The sequence below is a fragment of the Lissotriton helveticus genome, chromosome 4_1 (genome assembly GCF_964261635.1).
Source record: "Lissotriton helveticus chromosome 4_1, aLisHel1.1, whole genome shotgun sequence".
Classification (NCBI taxonomy): domain Eukaryota; kingdom Metazoa; phylum Chordata; class Amphibia; order Caudata; family Salamandridae; genus Lissotriton; species Lissotriton helveticus.
Genome location: NC_136063.1, coordinates 708,726,209 through 708,742,369, shown reverse-complemented (window position 1 = coordinate 708,742,369; position 16,161 = coordinate 708,726,209). Strand labels below are relative to the sequence as shown.

Sequence of the window (16,161 nt, the reverse complement as noted above, 5' to 3'; positions counted from 1 at the left end):
AAGTGGCTTGGGGCCTCGGAAGCAGGAGCCGAAGTTCTTTAAAGTATAACAGTCTAAATGCTTTGGTCCTCGCATGTGCTAAGCTGTATGGCATGATGAATTTGTTGACATTTGGAATTGCAATGGAATGTGGTACAGTGCGACCGACTAAGTGACCATTTTTTGATGCTTTCAGAAAATAATAAAAAAAAAATAGGAAACGAAAGTTAGAAATTCACTAAAAAAACAAAGGTTACAGGGACGTTATAGTTAGGGTCAGATTTCACTCGTACAAAACTATTAAAATTCAGCAGTTATAGTTACCTGAACAAACTATAACTTACGTCCCCGCAAATCACTGCTAATGACCTCAAACATTACATCACTCATGACATGGTCAGTGACATCATTGATTACATCGCAAATGACATCAATGATGACATCGACAAGTGATTTCAAGTATTAAAATAAGATATGGACATGTGTTATCAATATTAAAATAGTATACTACATTTATTGTATCTTTTTTCTTAAAAGATAAGTATTAAATATTTAAAATAGACACACACACATATGTATGTATGTATATATATATATATATATACCACATGCATTTTGCTCAACACAATTGAAGCGCCCACTCGACGTTGTAGATTACACCTTATTTAATCAGTAGGCTGCAGCGAAGAGCAATGCAGACTACAAGCAAAGTTTCTTAGCCTTTTTGCCGACGCGTTTCTGGAAATAGTTTTCCCTTCTTCAATGGCAGGCAGCTCACCAACTAAAGTTGCTGTGCTGTATTGCTTGAAAGAGAGAAAAAAGAACAGCGCCCTATCTACCAGGATGTGGTACTGCTCTCCTCTCTCCCAGCTGTGGTGCACTTTTAGCAGCCATATCCCAATACTGACATCCTTGCGCTAGTCTAAAGTATGTCTGTGGTTTTTTTTTTGTGGTTTTTTTGGGGGGTTTTTTCGAACCTTTATTTGTAGCAAATCAGAGTACAGAGATGGGCCTACATCCATCTCGGCCGGCCGCTAGTAAAGTCAAAACATTGCGAGCGATAAGCATTGTGGCAACAATTCAAGGCACAGGATAATACAGTAACAGTACAGAATTCGGATGCGGCATAGCAGCTCGAATAAGGATATGAAAGGTTCATTTTACTAATAAGGAGCAAAAAGAAGCGTCACGCAGTCACACGCATTCCCACGATAGTGAGTAAATCAGGATAGATGAAACAGTGTCTATACGATAAGGGGGGCCCCAGGGGACAAAATGTACATAACAGGAGAAGCAAAGGCACAGCCCCAGCATACAACAGGTCCAAACCCACCCTTCAGCGCCATACACACCGCAAGAAACACAGGCAACGACGACAACTGAGAAAAAGAAAGACTAAAGGGCCATAGTAACGAACACAAACATACGCCCCACCCGCAACCCCCCACCCTGCACACCCGCAGAAGGTCATGGCCTACCCCCCAGCCGCGTGCCTGTCGCCCTAATAGAACCCGAAATATAGAAAGATAGAAAAGAAGGAAAACAAAAAGAACAAGAGAGAAATGGAGGAGGACCCCCAGTGCGCCGCTCGGCCCCGCCCTGCACCCCAACACTACGAAAATCCCAAAAAGGAGTCAATACCACAAAGAAGATCAATAGAGCCTGGGTACAGGAACAAAGCAATAGCAATCACAGACATCCACGACACCGCCCGTCAATAATAAAGCAAATAGAGGACAGGCCACCTCAGCCCTGACCCTGTCTGATAAGAATACTGCCTGAAGTTCTATCAATAAGCAATGGGAAGCACAGTCTCGAAGGTCCGAACAGGATAGGCGGGCCCGGACGGAACAAAGCCATAAAAAAGCATAATAATTCAAAGCCACCCAAATACAGACAAGAAAGAGAAGGCAACCACAGCGCCGGGCCCATGAACTTCCAAAAGCTGACACCGAAGAACAGCATCCAGGAGGAGAAAGTCAAACAGTCCGGCCATGGCCGCGAACCCCCGGGGCCAGTCCAAGAAGGAAAACAACGCTCCACTCCCAGCCGCCAGTCAAACATGTGCCCCGAGGACAAAGTCAGACAGGCGATCAAGACGGCCAGCACGGGCAAAGAAGTCCGGGCTCCAAGCGGTCCGAGGAGCCTCCGAGGAACCAAAACCTTCCCCACAGAGGCAGCAGCATGGTCAGCGGCCGACTCCCGGAGTAGGACCATGGTCGACATAGGTAGCGAAACAGCGATGGCGTCCAGTCCTGTACCCAGGACTCGGGCGTAGCAATCAAAAGTCTCCTGCAAAGCCGTCAATGCAGCCAACACATCTCGGGGTGTGAACTCCGTCGGGCGATGTGGGCATTCCTGTCCCATCTCTGCAACAGCCGCCCGGCCCGGACGTGAGCCGCGAAGAAAGGCGCCAGCCGCCATCTTGAGCCGATCGGCGCCGGTCCCCTGCACAGATCCAGGGAGCTGGCCGCACCGTGGGGACACCGCAGGATGCATCTCCAGGACAAACAAATTGTGGGGCAGGGTCCAGAAAGGAGAGCCACCAAAAGGCTAAAGTCCCGCCGGGCCCCGGGAGTCGCCCACCTATATCAGAGCGATCTCCGATTATGCCTGGGCAACAAACGTTGGGAGGGGGCAGGAGTCAAGCGCCCCCTCCGATCCCACGCCGCCACTCTGTCCCACGAGGGTACACGTCGATCAGTTCGTGTCGTTACCGCTGGCAGTGGTCGTTCAGAACATCGGCCCCCATCGGCAAGGCGCCGCTCCACCCTCGACGGCCGTCGATGCTGCGGCCGAGACCGGAGGCCCCGCCTAATCAACGCCCCGGTCCCACCATCACACGGGCCGCAAAGCAGACGGGGAGATTTCTCAGGATCGGCGGCACGTAGACGCTCCGGAAGCAGACGGTAGGTGTTCGCTTTCTCTCCGGAGGCAAAGGAGGGCACTTTGGGTCAGGATATTCGACAGGATAGTCGTGTGGGGCAAAGGGGCTCGCGGAGCCGAGCGACTATGCGGCCATTTCAGATGGCTGCTTGGCTCCTCCTATGTCTGTGTTTTTTAAAGCATAGGTTTTGTGAAGTAAGGATCCCTTCCAGTACAAAAACTATGCTTTAAGGCTTTTCCCCCTTTATATGGTACCTGTACAATGCAGCACACATGCGAAGAAGAAAATAAGAGGAGAAATTAAAACATTTCTCTTCGTTGCACCTGCTTCATAGAGGTATAGGATTTTGGTAAAATCCCTGTCTACAGTTCTATGCAGAATGCCTCTTGAAGCAAAGTAACGCAAGGCAGTGCGCTGCGCAACTTTGGGTTACTATCCAACTCATATCCAGATGTAATGCAAACCTGACGCAAAGTGTTAGTAAATATGGGCACCAATTTTTGGGACACCAGAAGCCAATGACACATCTACAGAGTGGCGTAAATAAGGTCAGGGTATCCCAGTCCAAGGATTATTAGAGAGGTTTAGGTCTAGATCTCTTTAGGTTATCTTTGGTTTTGTTAGAGTGGCTTGTATATTCTGTTACTGTAGCCTGCTCTGGAGTTCACCATTGCAACGGTCGGTCCAGGCTTTTGAGGTAGGAGCACGTTATAGACTTGGTCAAAAAATGCATAAGAGTTAGAAACTGATTTTTGATACATTGTTCACTTAAGGGAGCGATGACATGGCAGGGGTAAACCCCAGATCACATCCATTTTCTAAGAGTGATCGCTGAAGACCAGTAGGCTGGGGCCAGTTGAAAGTGATCGAATGTGGATCACCTTGGCCACAAAGCTATATTTCTATCTTAGAGGTGTTAGGATAGAGTTAAGTTACAACCAAAATTAGTTGCTCTCCAAATATTCATAGACTTTTAAGTGGTAGCTGATCTCGAAGATGACTGCTTCTGGTGCTATTATGTAGAAGTTGTAGAAAGAGAATAGGGGAGAATACTGAACCTTGAGGGATAGTACAGTTGAATTTTGTCAAGCAAGACAGGAAAAATGCCAATTTTATAAGGTGAGACATTTTGGTTAGAAAGGCTGAGGACTATTTTAGGGCTGTTCCTCAACACCACAATGGATAACAAATCAGTCCAATTTAATATTGGTATTTTGTTGAAGTCCTTTAAGAGATCGTGGAGGATGACTTTAGAACTTGCACATGATTCAAGGTATAAACAGTTTTCACAGATCCTATTGATGGAGGTCTCGGTTCTGAAGTGAAGACAGATCTTAGATTGGAAATACCTGAAGACATTGTGCTCTTCCAGGTAGGTTGCAAGGTGCATGTTGAGATACTATTCCATTTTAAGTAGGCCGGGATGGCTTGAGTTGGGATGATAATTGGCCAGCAACTCACGGTCAGGATTGGACTTCTACAATATTGGGTCATTCGTGCTTGCACCACTGTAGGATGTCTCCTTGCTGAAGAGTGAGATCGACCAATTTGGTGCTGAGCAGTGAGAGCTTCAGAGTTATAGGGCCTAATATAGAGTTTTGTGGACGTAATAGATGTCACAAAACTGACAGATATCTGGTCAATCGTATTACAAGTGCAATATATCCTACGGCACATGTATAAAGGGTTGGCGGGATATCGATCACATTCACGGTCACCTACTCATCCAAACTCTAAATCAGATCCCTTAATTACTTTGCATTTCTCATACTCTTGAATGGGGAGAAGTCGGGATTTCTTTGCACAGAGTTTCTCTAGTGAGATCTACCTCAAAAAGGGGAGGGAGGAAGCAATTTTAGGAAACTATATTGTATATTAATTTGTGAGCTTAAAGAGCTCTTAACAAGTGTTGCCCTCAGTAGTGATACAGGTTTAAAAACAAGCTATTTATGGTTGAATAAGTGCATGTTTTTTAACCATCTTGATGAATGACTCAACATGCGATCAGAGGGGAGAGTTTGGACTTCCTTGGATGTATTGGCGACCAAATTCGCGGAATTTACACTCGCGCTTTGCTGACTAAGTACTTATCCTAGCAAAGCATGCAATAACCATGAGGTGGTAAGCAGCAAGGGGACCATCAGTGTACCTGTGGCATGGGAAAATGGTGGGATGGGACAATGCGGAGAGTGCTGCCATTAGACAGGATGAGGCCCGAAACCTGCGTAAAACGGAGATCTCAATGGATTGCGACTTAATGTTAGAAGCATTGAAAGCCTTAGAACCTGCGCCGGTTTCAATGGCACATGACACATAGAGGAGATGTGTAAACAGTCCCCCAATGGCACGATTCCGACCCAAAAATGTTTATATGTGTAATTCCGACAAATGCAAATAGTATTAATTGTGACAACATGCGTAGAGGAAGGAACCAGGGTGAACTAGGTGCCATAGGCAGTAATTTCAAGAAAACTCGGAGGGGGGCTATAGGGTTTGATAGTTGTTGAAGTTAATATAAATGCACTTGCTAGAATGTCCTGATATTACAGTGTTGCCTCTTAAATAAGGTTTCTGCAAAATGTACTGTAAGAAATGATGCAAATGCTTGAAAACAATTGAATATTGAGGCGCACATCTGTAGTTATGCAAGATAAACACTGCCAGGATGTTTTAAAAAAACAGTATATAATGCAATGTACGATTTATGAAACAAAAAAAAACTCAATAAAGTGAGTTTGGACTTCCTCCATCATGTTTGAGAAGTCTTACGTCAGTGGAATACCATTTGTTGACTAGCATCTTTTTCGTACGTGACTTATCTTGCTTTGTAAGGTACCACTGCGTCATGGGCAGTTGTCATCCTAAATTCAGGCAGCGTCAAAGCAGGGGCATGGGCCAGATCCAGTAAGGCTTGGATCAGGGAGTCAGCATTGATGCATTTGATACTTTTGGGGATGTTGTAGGCAGGTTTGCTATTAATATGAGGTCTCACAGAGTTGAATCTTATAGGGGTGGAGAAGTTCAGGACGGCACCATCAGAAAAGCACATGGGAATAAAGTGGCACATGATAAGTTTGAGGCAGTGCCTACAGGAGTGGGTGAAGAATTGAAGGGAACCAACATTGTCAATATCGACAGTCGTCACTCCTTGAGCAGAGGCATTACCATGGTCATTAGCCCTAGTATTTACGTTACCTAGGAGGGTTGTGGGGGGCGAAGGAGATTGATTGGAAATCTGTCCGGTAACATTTTTGTGGGATGTTACTCTACAGAACAGGCACAACAGGCAACTTCTCTGTAGTCTGTGTTTTTTTCCCCACAAGTGGTATTTGAAGACATCATAGTTTCAGGCGGCAACAACTTTGCTCTTTATGTCCTACAAGTGACATTTTATATATGCAATTCTTTCCATGTTTTCCATTTGGCTGTTTTGTGATCATGGCTCCACATCTCAAATTGTCTGTTGCGCCGTGTCATTCACATATCGGTTATCAGTGACTCTTTTGGTACTGCCTCACAGAGGACAATTCTAGCAATAATATTTGCAATGTGTATATATAAACCACAACACTTGGATTTTCATCATGTTTAAACAGTGTCTTTTTTTTACGCGCAGGAGCTGCTAGAGCAAGTCCGCTGGTAAAACCTGGCTCCACCTCATCTCGTCCTTCATCAGCAAAAAAAGCAGCACAGAGTCCAGTACCCAAAAGCGACAAAGATTTAGAAACACAAGTCACGCAGCTCAGTGATCAGGTAATTTCAATGGATGTGACCTTGGTTAGAAACGCAGTGTTGTCTAAATGTCTCTAATATACCTTTGTACAGATGGCAAACAACGTTTCCTTTGTGCCATCCCAAACAAACCACAAAAACATGTTCTTTCTGAAAAAGGCCTACTATAAAAACCTAAGGGTTATGGTCAGTGATGCTAAGCATTCAATAGATAGTCGCTCAGCATTGGACTACTACTTATAGAGTCTTGTAAGTTAATTGCTGATTTCTGTGTTTGCATCAGAAATTCTTTGTGAAGGCAATTCAGTGCTCACCATCTCGATCTATGACCGCTATACAGTCTCCCGTTGTAGCACACATACAGTCATTCTCTCCCAGGGAGGTGATGTCAGTTGATCCACACTTCTCAGTAGGGCCCTCCAACAACAGCACCAACAATGACAGACTGATTAGCTGTCTGAAATGACTGGTACTTCTCACCCTAAACGGTCCATGCACACCTGTTATATGAATTTTATAGACCAATTCCTGTGTCGCTAAACGAGTAAAGCTAGCTAACCCTTTCTTCATGGGCCTCAGCAAGAGGGTGGCAGCTCCCATTTTAACAAGCATAGGTAAAGTTCCTGCCTTTGGCGGTACGAGAATGTTTGCGGCTACAGGCAGATGAATTTTTGCCTCAGTCTTCCCTGGCAAAGAGGCCACAGTGCCTGCTTGCTGCTGAAATCTGCCCACCTCAACCCCATTCAGCTGTTGGCAGCAACGAAGGCAGCCACTGCCTTAGCCTACAATCAGCCGAGGTTCGGTTCATGCTTAAGATGCATCATTTCTGCCATCACCCCATCTCCTGCGCAGCAGTTGCTATTCTGCCGGTCTGTCGGGCTCCTTCTTATTATCCTTGACATGGTCGTCCCTCTAGATCTACTCAGCAACTGCAACTTACTACTTATTTATTTATTTAGTAGTTTGTAAAGTGCTCAGCTACCTCCAACGGAGGTGTCCCAGTGCTGAAGACAATTATCTCGAGAGGGTCAGAGGGAGGTGGAGGGATTAGGTAAATTAGATGAGGGCGAAAAGCCAAGTCTTGAGTTTTTTTACGGAATAGAGGCTCTGACATCAGAAATCTTAGCTCTATAGGAATCTGGTTCCACAGTTTGGAGGTGACCACTGCAAAGGCCCTTCCTCCCGTGCGTGCCAGGCGGTAACGGGGGCAGATCATAAGGCGGAGGTGATTGGATCTAAGGTTGCGGGGTGCATGTGAGAGCTTCAATCTGTGACGTAGGTAGGTAGGGCCTCGATCGTTGAGAGCTCTAAAGGCCAGAGTTAAGGCTTTAAACTGAATGCGAAGTCTTACTGGGAGCCAATGAAGTTTGATCAGATGGGGTGAAATAGAGTGGCGGTAGGGGATGTTGCAGATCAGCCTGGCTGCTGCATTCTGGACTCTCTGTAATTGGTTTATGAGGTACGCCGGGGCACCTGCATACAGACTATTTGCGTAGTCCAAATGAGCAGTAATGAGGGCATGGACCACTGTTTTACGGGAGTCAAGTGGCAGGTAGGGGATGATTTTTTTATCATGCGGAGTTTCCCGAAGCAAGACGAGGTAACTTTATTAATTTGAGTCTTGCAGGAGAGGGCAGTGTCAAATAGGACACCTAGGTTACGGGCAGCTTGGACTGGTACTGGGGGAGGGTTTAATTCAGTCGGCCACCAGAGAATGGAAGGTGTGGGGGATTTCTGATTAAAAAATAGGACTTCAGTCTTTTCTGTATTAAGTTTTAAGTTATTAGCAGACATCCAAGTAGCGATATTCATCATACAATGGCGAAAGTTGTGGGATGTTTTTTCGGAGTGGTCTTTGAAGGAGACCACTAGTTGGGTGTCGTCAGCGTAAAAGGTTACTTTGACGCCCCAGGATTCAACCACTTTTGCCAGGGGTTTTAGATACACATTGAATAAGAGAGGACTGAGGGCAGAACCTTGCGGAACGCCCCAAGTCAATGGTTTCTTGGAGGAAAGAAAGGAGCCCAGCATCACCTGTTGAGATCTGTTCGTAAGGAAAGATTTGACCCAAGTGAGGGGGGTTCCACTGACACCAACCTCTTGCAGGCGAGCAAGTAGTGTGTCATGGGAGATGGTGTCAAATGCTGCGGATAGGTCAAGGAGGACCAGCATGGCCTCCTCTCCCCTATCCGTGCATTCTCGAATCGACTTGGATACCTCGAGCAGAGCTGACTCGGTGCTGAAGTCCGGTCTGAATCCTGATTGGGAGTCATGAAACAAAGAGTTTGATTCCAGATAGTTAGACAGTTGCTCTTGTACCGCTTTCTCCAGCACTTTAGCGGGCTTGGATAAGAGTGAGATAGGTCGGTAATTGCTTAGGCAGGTGGCATCAATGCCTGATTTTTTTTGGATTGGAATTAGCATTGCGTGTTTCCATGCAGTGGGGACCACACCTGAAAGTAAGGAGGAGTTCCATTTTTCGAGGAGGGGGTTAATAATTAAAAGGACAATTTCATTCATGATTAAGGCCGGGGCTGAGTCCAATGGAGAGCCTGATTAACATTTCAGGAATAGATTCATGGCTTGCTCCTTGGTTAGAGGTAGGAAGGCAGTAAATGCATGTTTGCAGGTGATGGCAGGGTCTTCGGTAATGCCGGTAACGTTCTGAAGGATGGTTGCCGCAATGCTAGCAATTTTTTTTTCAAAGAAATCTGATAGGTTTTCACTCAGTGCTTGAGAAGGGGGTATTGGGGCAGATAGAGCACTGGGATTGGTAAAATCTTTAACAATGTTAAAGAGGAGGAGGAGCTTGGCGGGCATCCGAGATGGCCGCGTGAGCACAGCGCTCTCCGGACCCCCGCCACTCCCGGCATGATATCCTGACCATATCCTGACTTTTCACGAGGATTTGTGTAGAGGACGCTGGGCTGATCGTCCTGGAACTTTCGGAATTTGATTCTGACCCGGGGTGCCGGAGTTACGGTGATTCGAACTTTTGGGATCCGCCCTTGAGGTACGCCCGGGACTGGGTGAGGCTCTGTGGCCGTCTTGGAGTTAAACAACAGCGGCAGGGGGATTGGACTTGTGGGTCCCCCTCTTAAGTTTCGGTTTCGATTCTTCCTCAGACTGAGACATCTGGCAGGGGAGTCTGGCCTGGGCTGGATCCGGGGCACGAGACGGCTGTCGGGCCTTTGGCTGGCTTATTCTCCTATCTGATTGGCTCTATCCTGGTGGTACCCTTTTGGCGGCTCTTTGATCCCGAAGCCTTATTTTCCTGTGCCCATTCCATCGAGCCTGGTGAATCTCTTTGTGACGCAGTTTCCAACATGGCGGGCAGAGGGGACCGAGAGACACGGAAGACCAAGACACCCCTGCGCGGGGGCCCGGTCCAGTCTAACGTTATGGACCGTTACACCCACTTGAAGGGGTCCCCCGGAGCCGCCCTGCCCGGTCCAAGTGCGGCTGACCACATCGTGGACGCTTCAACGGAGCCGTCCTTGCAGGACATCATGGGCGCCATTTCTGGCATGAGGGAGACGATAGGCCAACAATACGAGGCCTTGGCCCACAAAATCGACACCGTGGCCATTGATGTGAACTTGATTCGAGCCGACGTATCGAAAACCAATGAGAAGGTGAAAGCATTGGATCTCAAGTCATCCAGCCTCACGACGGACGTCTCGGAGATACAGACGGAGATTGGTAATCTTTCATGACCCGGCGCCTGGAGGACTTTGAGAACAGGGCACGTCGCTGTAATGTGCGCGTGGTTGGCGTTCCGGAGAATCCAGAACCTCACTCTGTTGATCTCCTGGTTGAGGACCTGATCCAAAACTATCTCTCTCCGTCTGGACTGAGTAAATTTTTCGCAGTAGAGCGTGCCCATCGAGTTCCGGGGGGCCAGGGTAAGCCAGGTGCCCCGCCGAGGCCTATTGTTGCGAAACTCTTCCATTATAGGGATCGGGACGCTATCCTGCAAGCATCACGTGTGAAGGGCCCGGTGGCCTTTGAGAACGCCACAGTGAACTTTTATCCGGACTTTTCTCAACAGGTCCAGAAACAGCGTATGGGCTTCCGTGGTGTCAAGAAGCGTCTTCGGGACATGGAGTTACGCTACGCTATGCTGTTTCCGACCAGGCTGCGAGTGGAGTACAATGACCGAACCTTTTTCTTTGATCGGCCAGATTCTGTGAACGACTGGCTTGACTCTTTGCCTGGCAGACCTCCTGCGACTGAGTCCGACGCCCACCCGGGTGGTGCTGAGGGTGGTGTGGAGAGCTGAACAATTCATCTACACCTGGGCCCTCGTATAGAGTAAACTCTTCCGGGATTCTATGCCTAAGTGCCTCTACTGTTTGTGTGTTTTCCTCGTCATCTGTCTTGATCAGGGTGGCGGGTGGGCCAGAGCCTTTCCTCCTCCGGGGTCTTTTTGTAGAATGGGGGTTCTTGGGCGACAGGCACACTGCATGTTGGGGTGGCTTTTTAGCATTTTGCAGGGGTGCAGGGTGGGGGGTGTTTTCTTGATTGTTGGGGGGTGGGTGGTTGGGAAGTTCGATGTTTGTGTGTTATGTTCTCAAGGCGACTTTATCTTGCTACTGATGGTTTTTATGTCATGCTCATGGAGGAGGGGTTTCGGCGTTGCTGTGTGGGATGGGGGGTAGCGGGTTGAGGTTTGTTTCGTGGAATGTTAATGGTCTGGGGGATCGTATTAAGCGGAGTGTGGTGTTGAAATGTTTACGACGTTTATCTCCAGATATTGTTTTTCTGCAGGAGACTCATTTGGTGGGCAATACTTGTCGTGCGATGAATAGGTGGGGCTATCGCCTTGCCGCACATTCGGGGTTTACCACGGGTTCCAGGGGGGTGGGTATCCTTGTTCGGGCTTCCCTCCCCCTAGCTATTGATGATGTGATCCTTGATGATCGGGGGCGATATGCTGTCCTCGTGGGTCGTTATGAGGGTCGTACCATCTCCTTATTTGCTGTTTATGTCCCCCCCGGCCTGCAGACTTCCACCTTTTCCGATTTGGGCCGTGTTTTGTTGGACCTCCCTAATAGTACTCTCTTCATTGCAGGTGACTTTAATTCTGTGTTCTCCGGTCTACACGATCGCCACCCCCCTAGGGACACTCCTTCGGCCCAACAGTGGCTGGGTGGGTTTCTGGACACGTTTGGTTTGGTGGATTGCTGGAGGCTTCTGCATCCTACTCAGCTTCAATACACGTTCCACTCTGGGGCCCATGGGAGTTTGTCTAGACTGGATTATTTCCTGATGCCTGCGGCCCAGTCGCCGGCGATACGTGAGATTAGACACCTCCCCCGGGGCATTTCCGATCATTCTCCGCTCTGGCTTTGTTTTGAGATGGGGGTGGAGGCGGCGGGCCGGGTTGCTCCTATCAACCCATGGTGCCTTACCTCCCCCGAGACCCGCAACCTTTTGACTAAGTCTTTGGACGCCTATTTTTTGGACAACGAGGGATCCGTTTCCTCTGCGATATCCCTGTGGGAGGCCTTTAAGACAGTGATTCGTGGACAGGCCCTTTCCCTTATTGTTGAATCCAAGAGGGCGAGGGATCGGGAGGTGGTGGACCTTGAGAGGGAGATTGCTGAAAGGGAGGCTGCCTTAGAGTCGGAAGTCACATCTGATAAACTCCATGCCCTGGGTCTGAAACAATTTGCTTATAAGTCTTTGGTCACGGATGCGGCCAAACAGATGTTCCGGGAGCAACAGGGCCGTCTGTATGATGTGGGGGACAAAGCGGGCAAATTATTGGCGTGGTTGGATAAGAAAGAGAGGGCGAATCGTGTGGTGCCCGTGATTCAATCATCGAATGGTGTGAGAGTGACGGACCCGATTGGAATAGTTGCATGTTTTGCTGAGTATTTTCGTGTGGTTTATACCCCTGTGTCTGGACGGGATGTTGCTGACTCTCGCCTTCTGTTGCGCGATATAGCAGTGTCTCCGATTTAGACTGTAAATCGTTGGAGTCCCCTTTTACTACTGACGAGATAGCTACTGCCATTCGCTCACTCCGTTCGGGCAAAGCCTTGGGCCCGAACGGGTTGCCAATTGAACTGTACAAGCTACGTCCTGATAAGGTGGCGCCCTATCTTCGCGACATGTTTTTGGAGTCCCGGGAACGGGGTGTTCTCCCGTATGATCAGCGTCTGGCTACGATAGTCGTAATTCCCAAGGACGGTAAACCGCGGGACCTTTGTTCGTCTTATAGGCCCATTTCCTTGTTAAACGTTGAGCCCAAGGTCCTGGCTAAGCTCCTGGCGACCCGCCTCTTGACGGTCATTAGTGACTTGGTTCATCCGGATCAATCCGGATTTATCCCACATCGCAACACGGCGCTTAACCTACGTCGTCTCCACGGTGCTGTTGCGAGGGCGGGGCTTCTGACGGAACCGGCCATTTTGGCCTCGTTGGATGCCTCGATGGCTTTTGACACAGTGGAGTGGCCCTATCTTTGGGCTGCTCTTGAAAAATTTGGTTTTGGTCCTGAGTTTATCGGTTGGGTGAAGTTGTTATACGCTGAACCCTTAGCGCAGGTAGTGGTGAACGGTAGAGTTTCTGTCCCCTTCTGCCTTGGTAGGGGGACCCGTCAGGGTTGCCCCTTGTCTCCGTTGCTTTTTGCGCTCGCCCTGGAACCGTTAGCTGCGTGGCTTCGATGGGAGCCTTCGCTCAAGGGGATCCGTTGGTCACCGGACTTTGAGGACCGCGTCTCACTTTACGCGGATGACATTCTTTTGTATCTTACTTCCCCGCGTAAATCTCTAAATGTTTTATTTGATGTTCTTACCTCGTTTGGAGCTAACTCGGGCCTAGTTATTAATTGGGCTAAGTCCTGCGTGTATGTTCTTTCGGGTGTTTTGCCCCCATTGCCGGACAGATTTCCTATCCAGGTGGTCCAGTCTGGCTTCCAGTATTTGGGGATCTTTATTACGCTGGACTCCTCACTCCGATTCGAGCGCAATCTCCTCCCCCCGCTTCTTAGACTGCGACTAGATGTGGCCCGTTGGCGTAAGCTGCCCCTGTCTCCTCTGGGCAGGGCAGCCCTTTTTAAAATGATGTCCTTGCCGCGGTTCCTCTACGCGCTTCAGAATTCTTATGACGACGTTCCCGCTACCTATTTCCGAGAGATAGAGAGTCTTCAAAGACAACTGATCTGGGACGGGCGTCCACGTATTGCCCTTGCGAAACTCACCATCCCTTGGTATGACGGGGGCATGGCGCTCCCCGACATCAAGAGATATTACTGGGCTGCCCAGCTGTCTGCCATCAACCACGCGATGTATTCACCGGGTCGGGATCCGGCCTCTGAGATGGATAGACTCCAGCTGCCGGGAGGGGACTTTAACAGAGCGCTTTATTCTAGATCGGCCGGGCGCCATCTTGTGGGCCCGTCTAGGATCGCAGTCACTGTGTGGCACGCCGCGAATGTGAGTTTGGGCTGGGAGAATCGACTGACACTGGCGACGCCGCTTTATGCCTCTGAACGTCTGGGGTGTCTCTGGTCTACTAAGGGATTCGACCGCTGGGATATGATTGGGATATGTAAGGTGGGTGATGTCTGTGCGAAAGGTAGCGTGAAGTCATTCCAGACCCTTAAGGCAGAATACGACTTGAGTGATAGAGAGTTTTTTCGGTATCTGCAGGTCCGGCATGCCCTGGCCTCAGTTCTAACTCCTGGTGTGACCCTGCCCGAGTCTTCCCCCCTTGAAGATCGTATACTAGATGGACACCTGCCTGATAGTACTATCTCCCTTATTTATAAAAAATTGATTCATAGTCGCGCCGACCTGTTGGTCCGCCTTAGGGTGCTGTGGGTCGGTGACGGATTGGAATTAGATGACGAGGATTGGCAGTCAGCACTCTCTTCTCCTAAGGAGGTAGCCATTCCCGCCCGTCTTCGTTTGGTGCAACTTAAGATCCTCCACCGCGTGTATGTAACTGGCCCGCGCCTGGTTGTAATGGGTTTTTCCCCGGATGGCTTATGTAAGCGTGGCTGTGGGATGAGTGCTACATTTATGCATATACTTTGGGAATGCCCGTTGGTAGCGGCCTACTGGATTGATGTACTCGATGTGATGACTGTCGTGACTGGTGTTGCCCTGCGGCCTGAGGCCCGACGATGCCTGTTGAACGTGTGGGAACCCACCGATTATTCTGTGGCCCAGACCAGATGGGCAACCTTGGGGTACATGGTCGCGAAGCGGGACATTGCGCAACTCTGGGGCGCATCCAGACCTCCGGACGTTTCGGTGTGGGAGGATAACATGGACTGGTCCATGTTTCGAGAGAAGACCGTCTATGTGGCTAGGGGCAGACCCAGGGCGTGGACTAAAATTTGGGGTCAGTGGAATGCATATCGTGGAGACATTTGTACCCCTCCCTTGGTTGACACATCCGATGTTACCTTGTCTCCCTAGGCTGACGTTCCCGAAATCTTTCATTCTCTTTTTAAGATTTTCCTGTCCTCCCTGCTGCCCCCCTCCCCCCCCCGGCCTTGCCGAGTCTCAATTGATTTACCTTTATCTTCCTGATTAGTGTACTTCCCCTCTGTCATTTGGGCTGACGTGATTGCTACATTCGCCTTGTTTTGGTTTGTTATTTTACTGTTTAAGACAAAACTGTTGTGTCCTGTCATATGCTTTGTGCAATATTTAATCTGTGATTTGGGCCTGGCCACGGAGATTAATGTTTACTGCATGGTACGTGCTTTGCGAATTAGCGGCCAGCCCGTGTGGTTGTAGGCCCATCTCTGTACTTTTTATCTGATTGCTCAATAAAAGTTTTTAACCCAAAAAAAAAAAAAAAGAATCTGAAAAATAAATGTATATTTAATAATTAAAAAAAAAAAAAAAAAACAATGTTAAAGAGGGCTTTGGTAGAGTTTTTAGCATTGGCAATGGTTTCTGCGAAATAGGTGCTCATGGCGTTACGTTTGAGTTTACGGAACTCTTTGAGGACTTGTCTGTAACGAGCCTTGGCTTCTGGGTCATAGGTCTGCCGCCATTGACGTTCCATCTTTTTACACCTACTTCTATGATCCCTTAGCTCCTGAGTGAACCAAGGAGCAGAAGGTATTTGTCTACGGGAGGTGAGAATTTGTAAGGGGGCTATTTTCTCAATAGCAGTCGTGAGATCATTATTGAATAAAAGAACCGCTTCGTTGAAGTCGTCAGGGAGAGGATTAAGGCTGTTATAATAATGTTGTTCTAGGGCCATACATGAGATTTTGTGCCACTTTCTGCCTTGTGTTCTAATGGCCGACTCCTTCTTAATAATTTGAGTAAAGGGTATCTCGAATGGGATTAGAAAATGGTCAGACCATGTCAGGGGTAAAGATTGAAGGGTTTTTAGCTTCTCGCAGTTTGAAAAGATAAGGTCAAGGGTATGTCCTGCGGCATGAGTGGGGCCCTTTACCCTTTGTGTCAGATTTAAATTTTTCATGGATTCTAGGAGATAAGTGGCGCGGTTGCAGCTACTTACATCAACATGATGGTTGAAGTCTCCAAGAACCGTGAAGTGGGGGTGTTTAATGGAGAGATCTGCAG

At 48.4% G+C, this 16,161-nt stretch overlaps 1 protein-coding gene across 4 annotated transcripts in view; it reads left to right on the top strand.

Moving 5' to 3' along the window:
* MAPRE2 (microtubule associated protein RP/EB family member 2) overlaps positions 1-16,161 on the top strand; it is a 1,024,543-nt gene that overhangs the window by 949,866 nt on the left and 58,516 nt on the right. For all 4 annotated transcript variants that reach the window (XM_078687332.1, XM_078687330.1, XM_078687331.1 and 1 more), the window contains one exon: positions 6,483-6,619. In XM_078687332.1, coding sequence (XP_078543458.1) covers positions 6,483-6,619 — 137 coding nt within the window. The remainder of the gene's footprint in view (positions 1-6,482; positions 6,620-16,161) is intronic.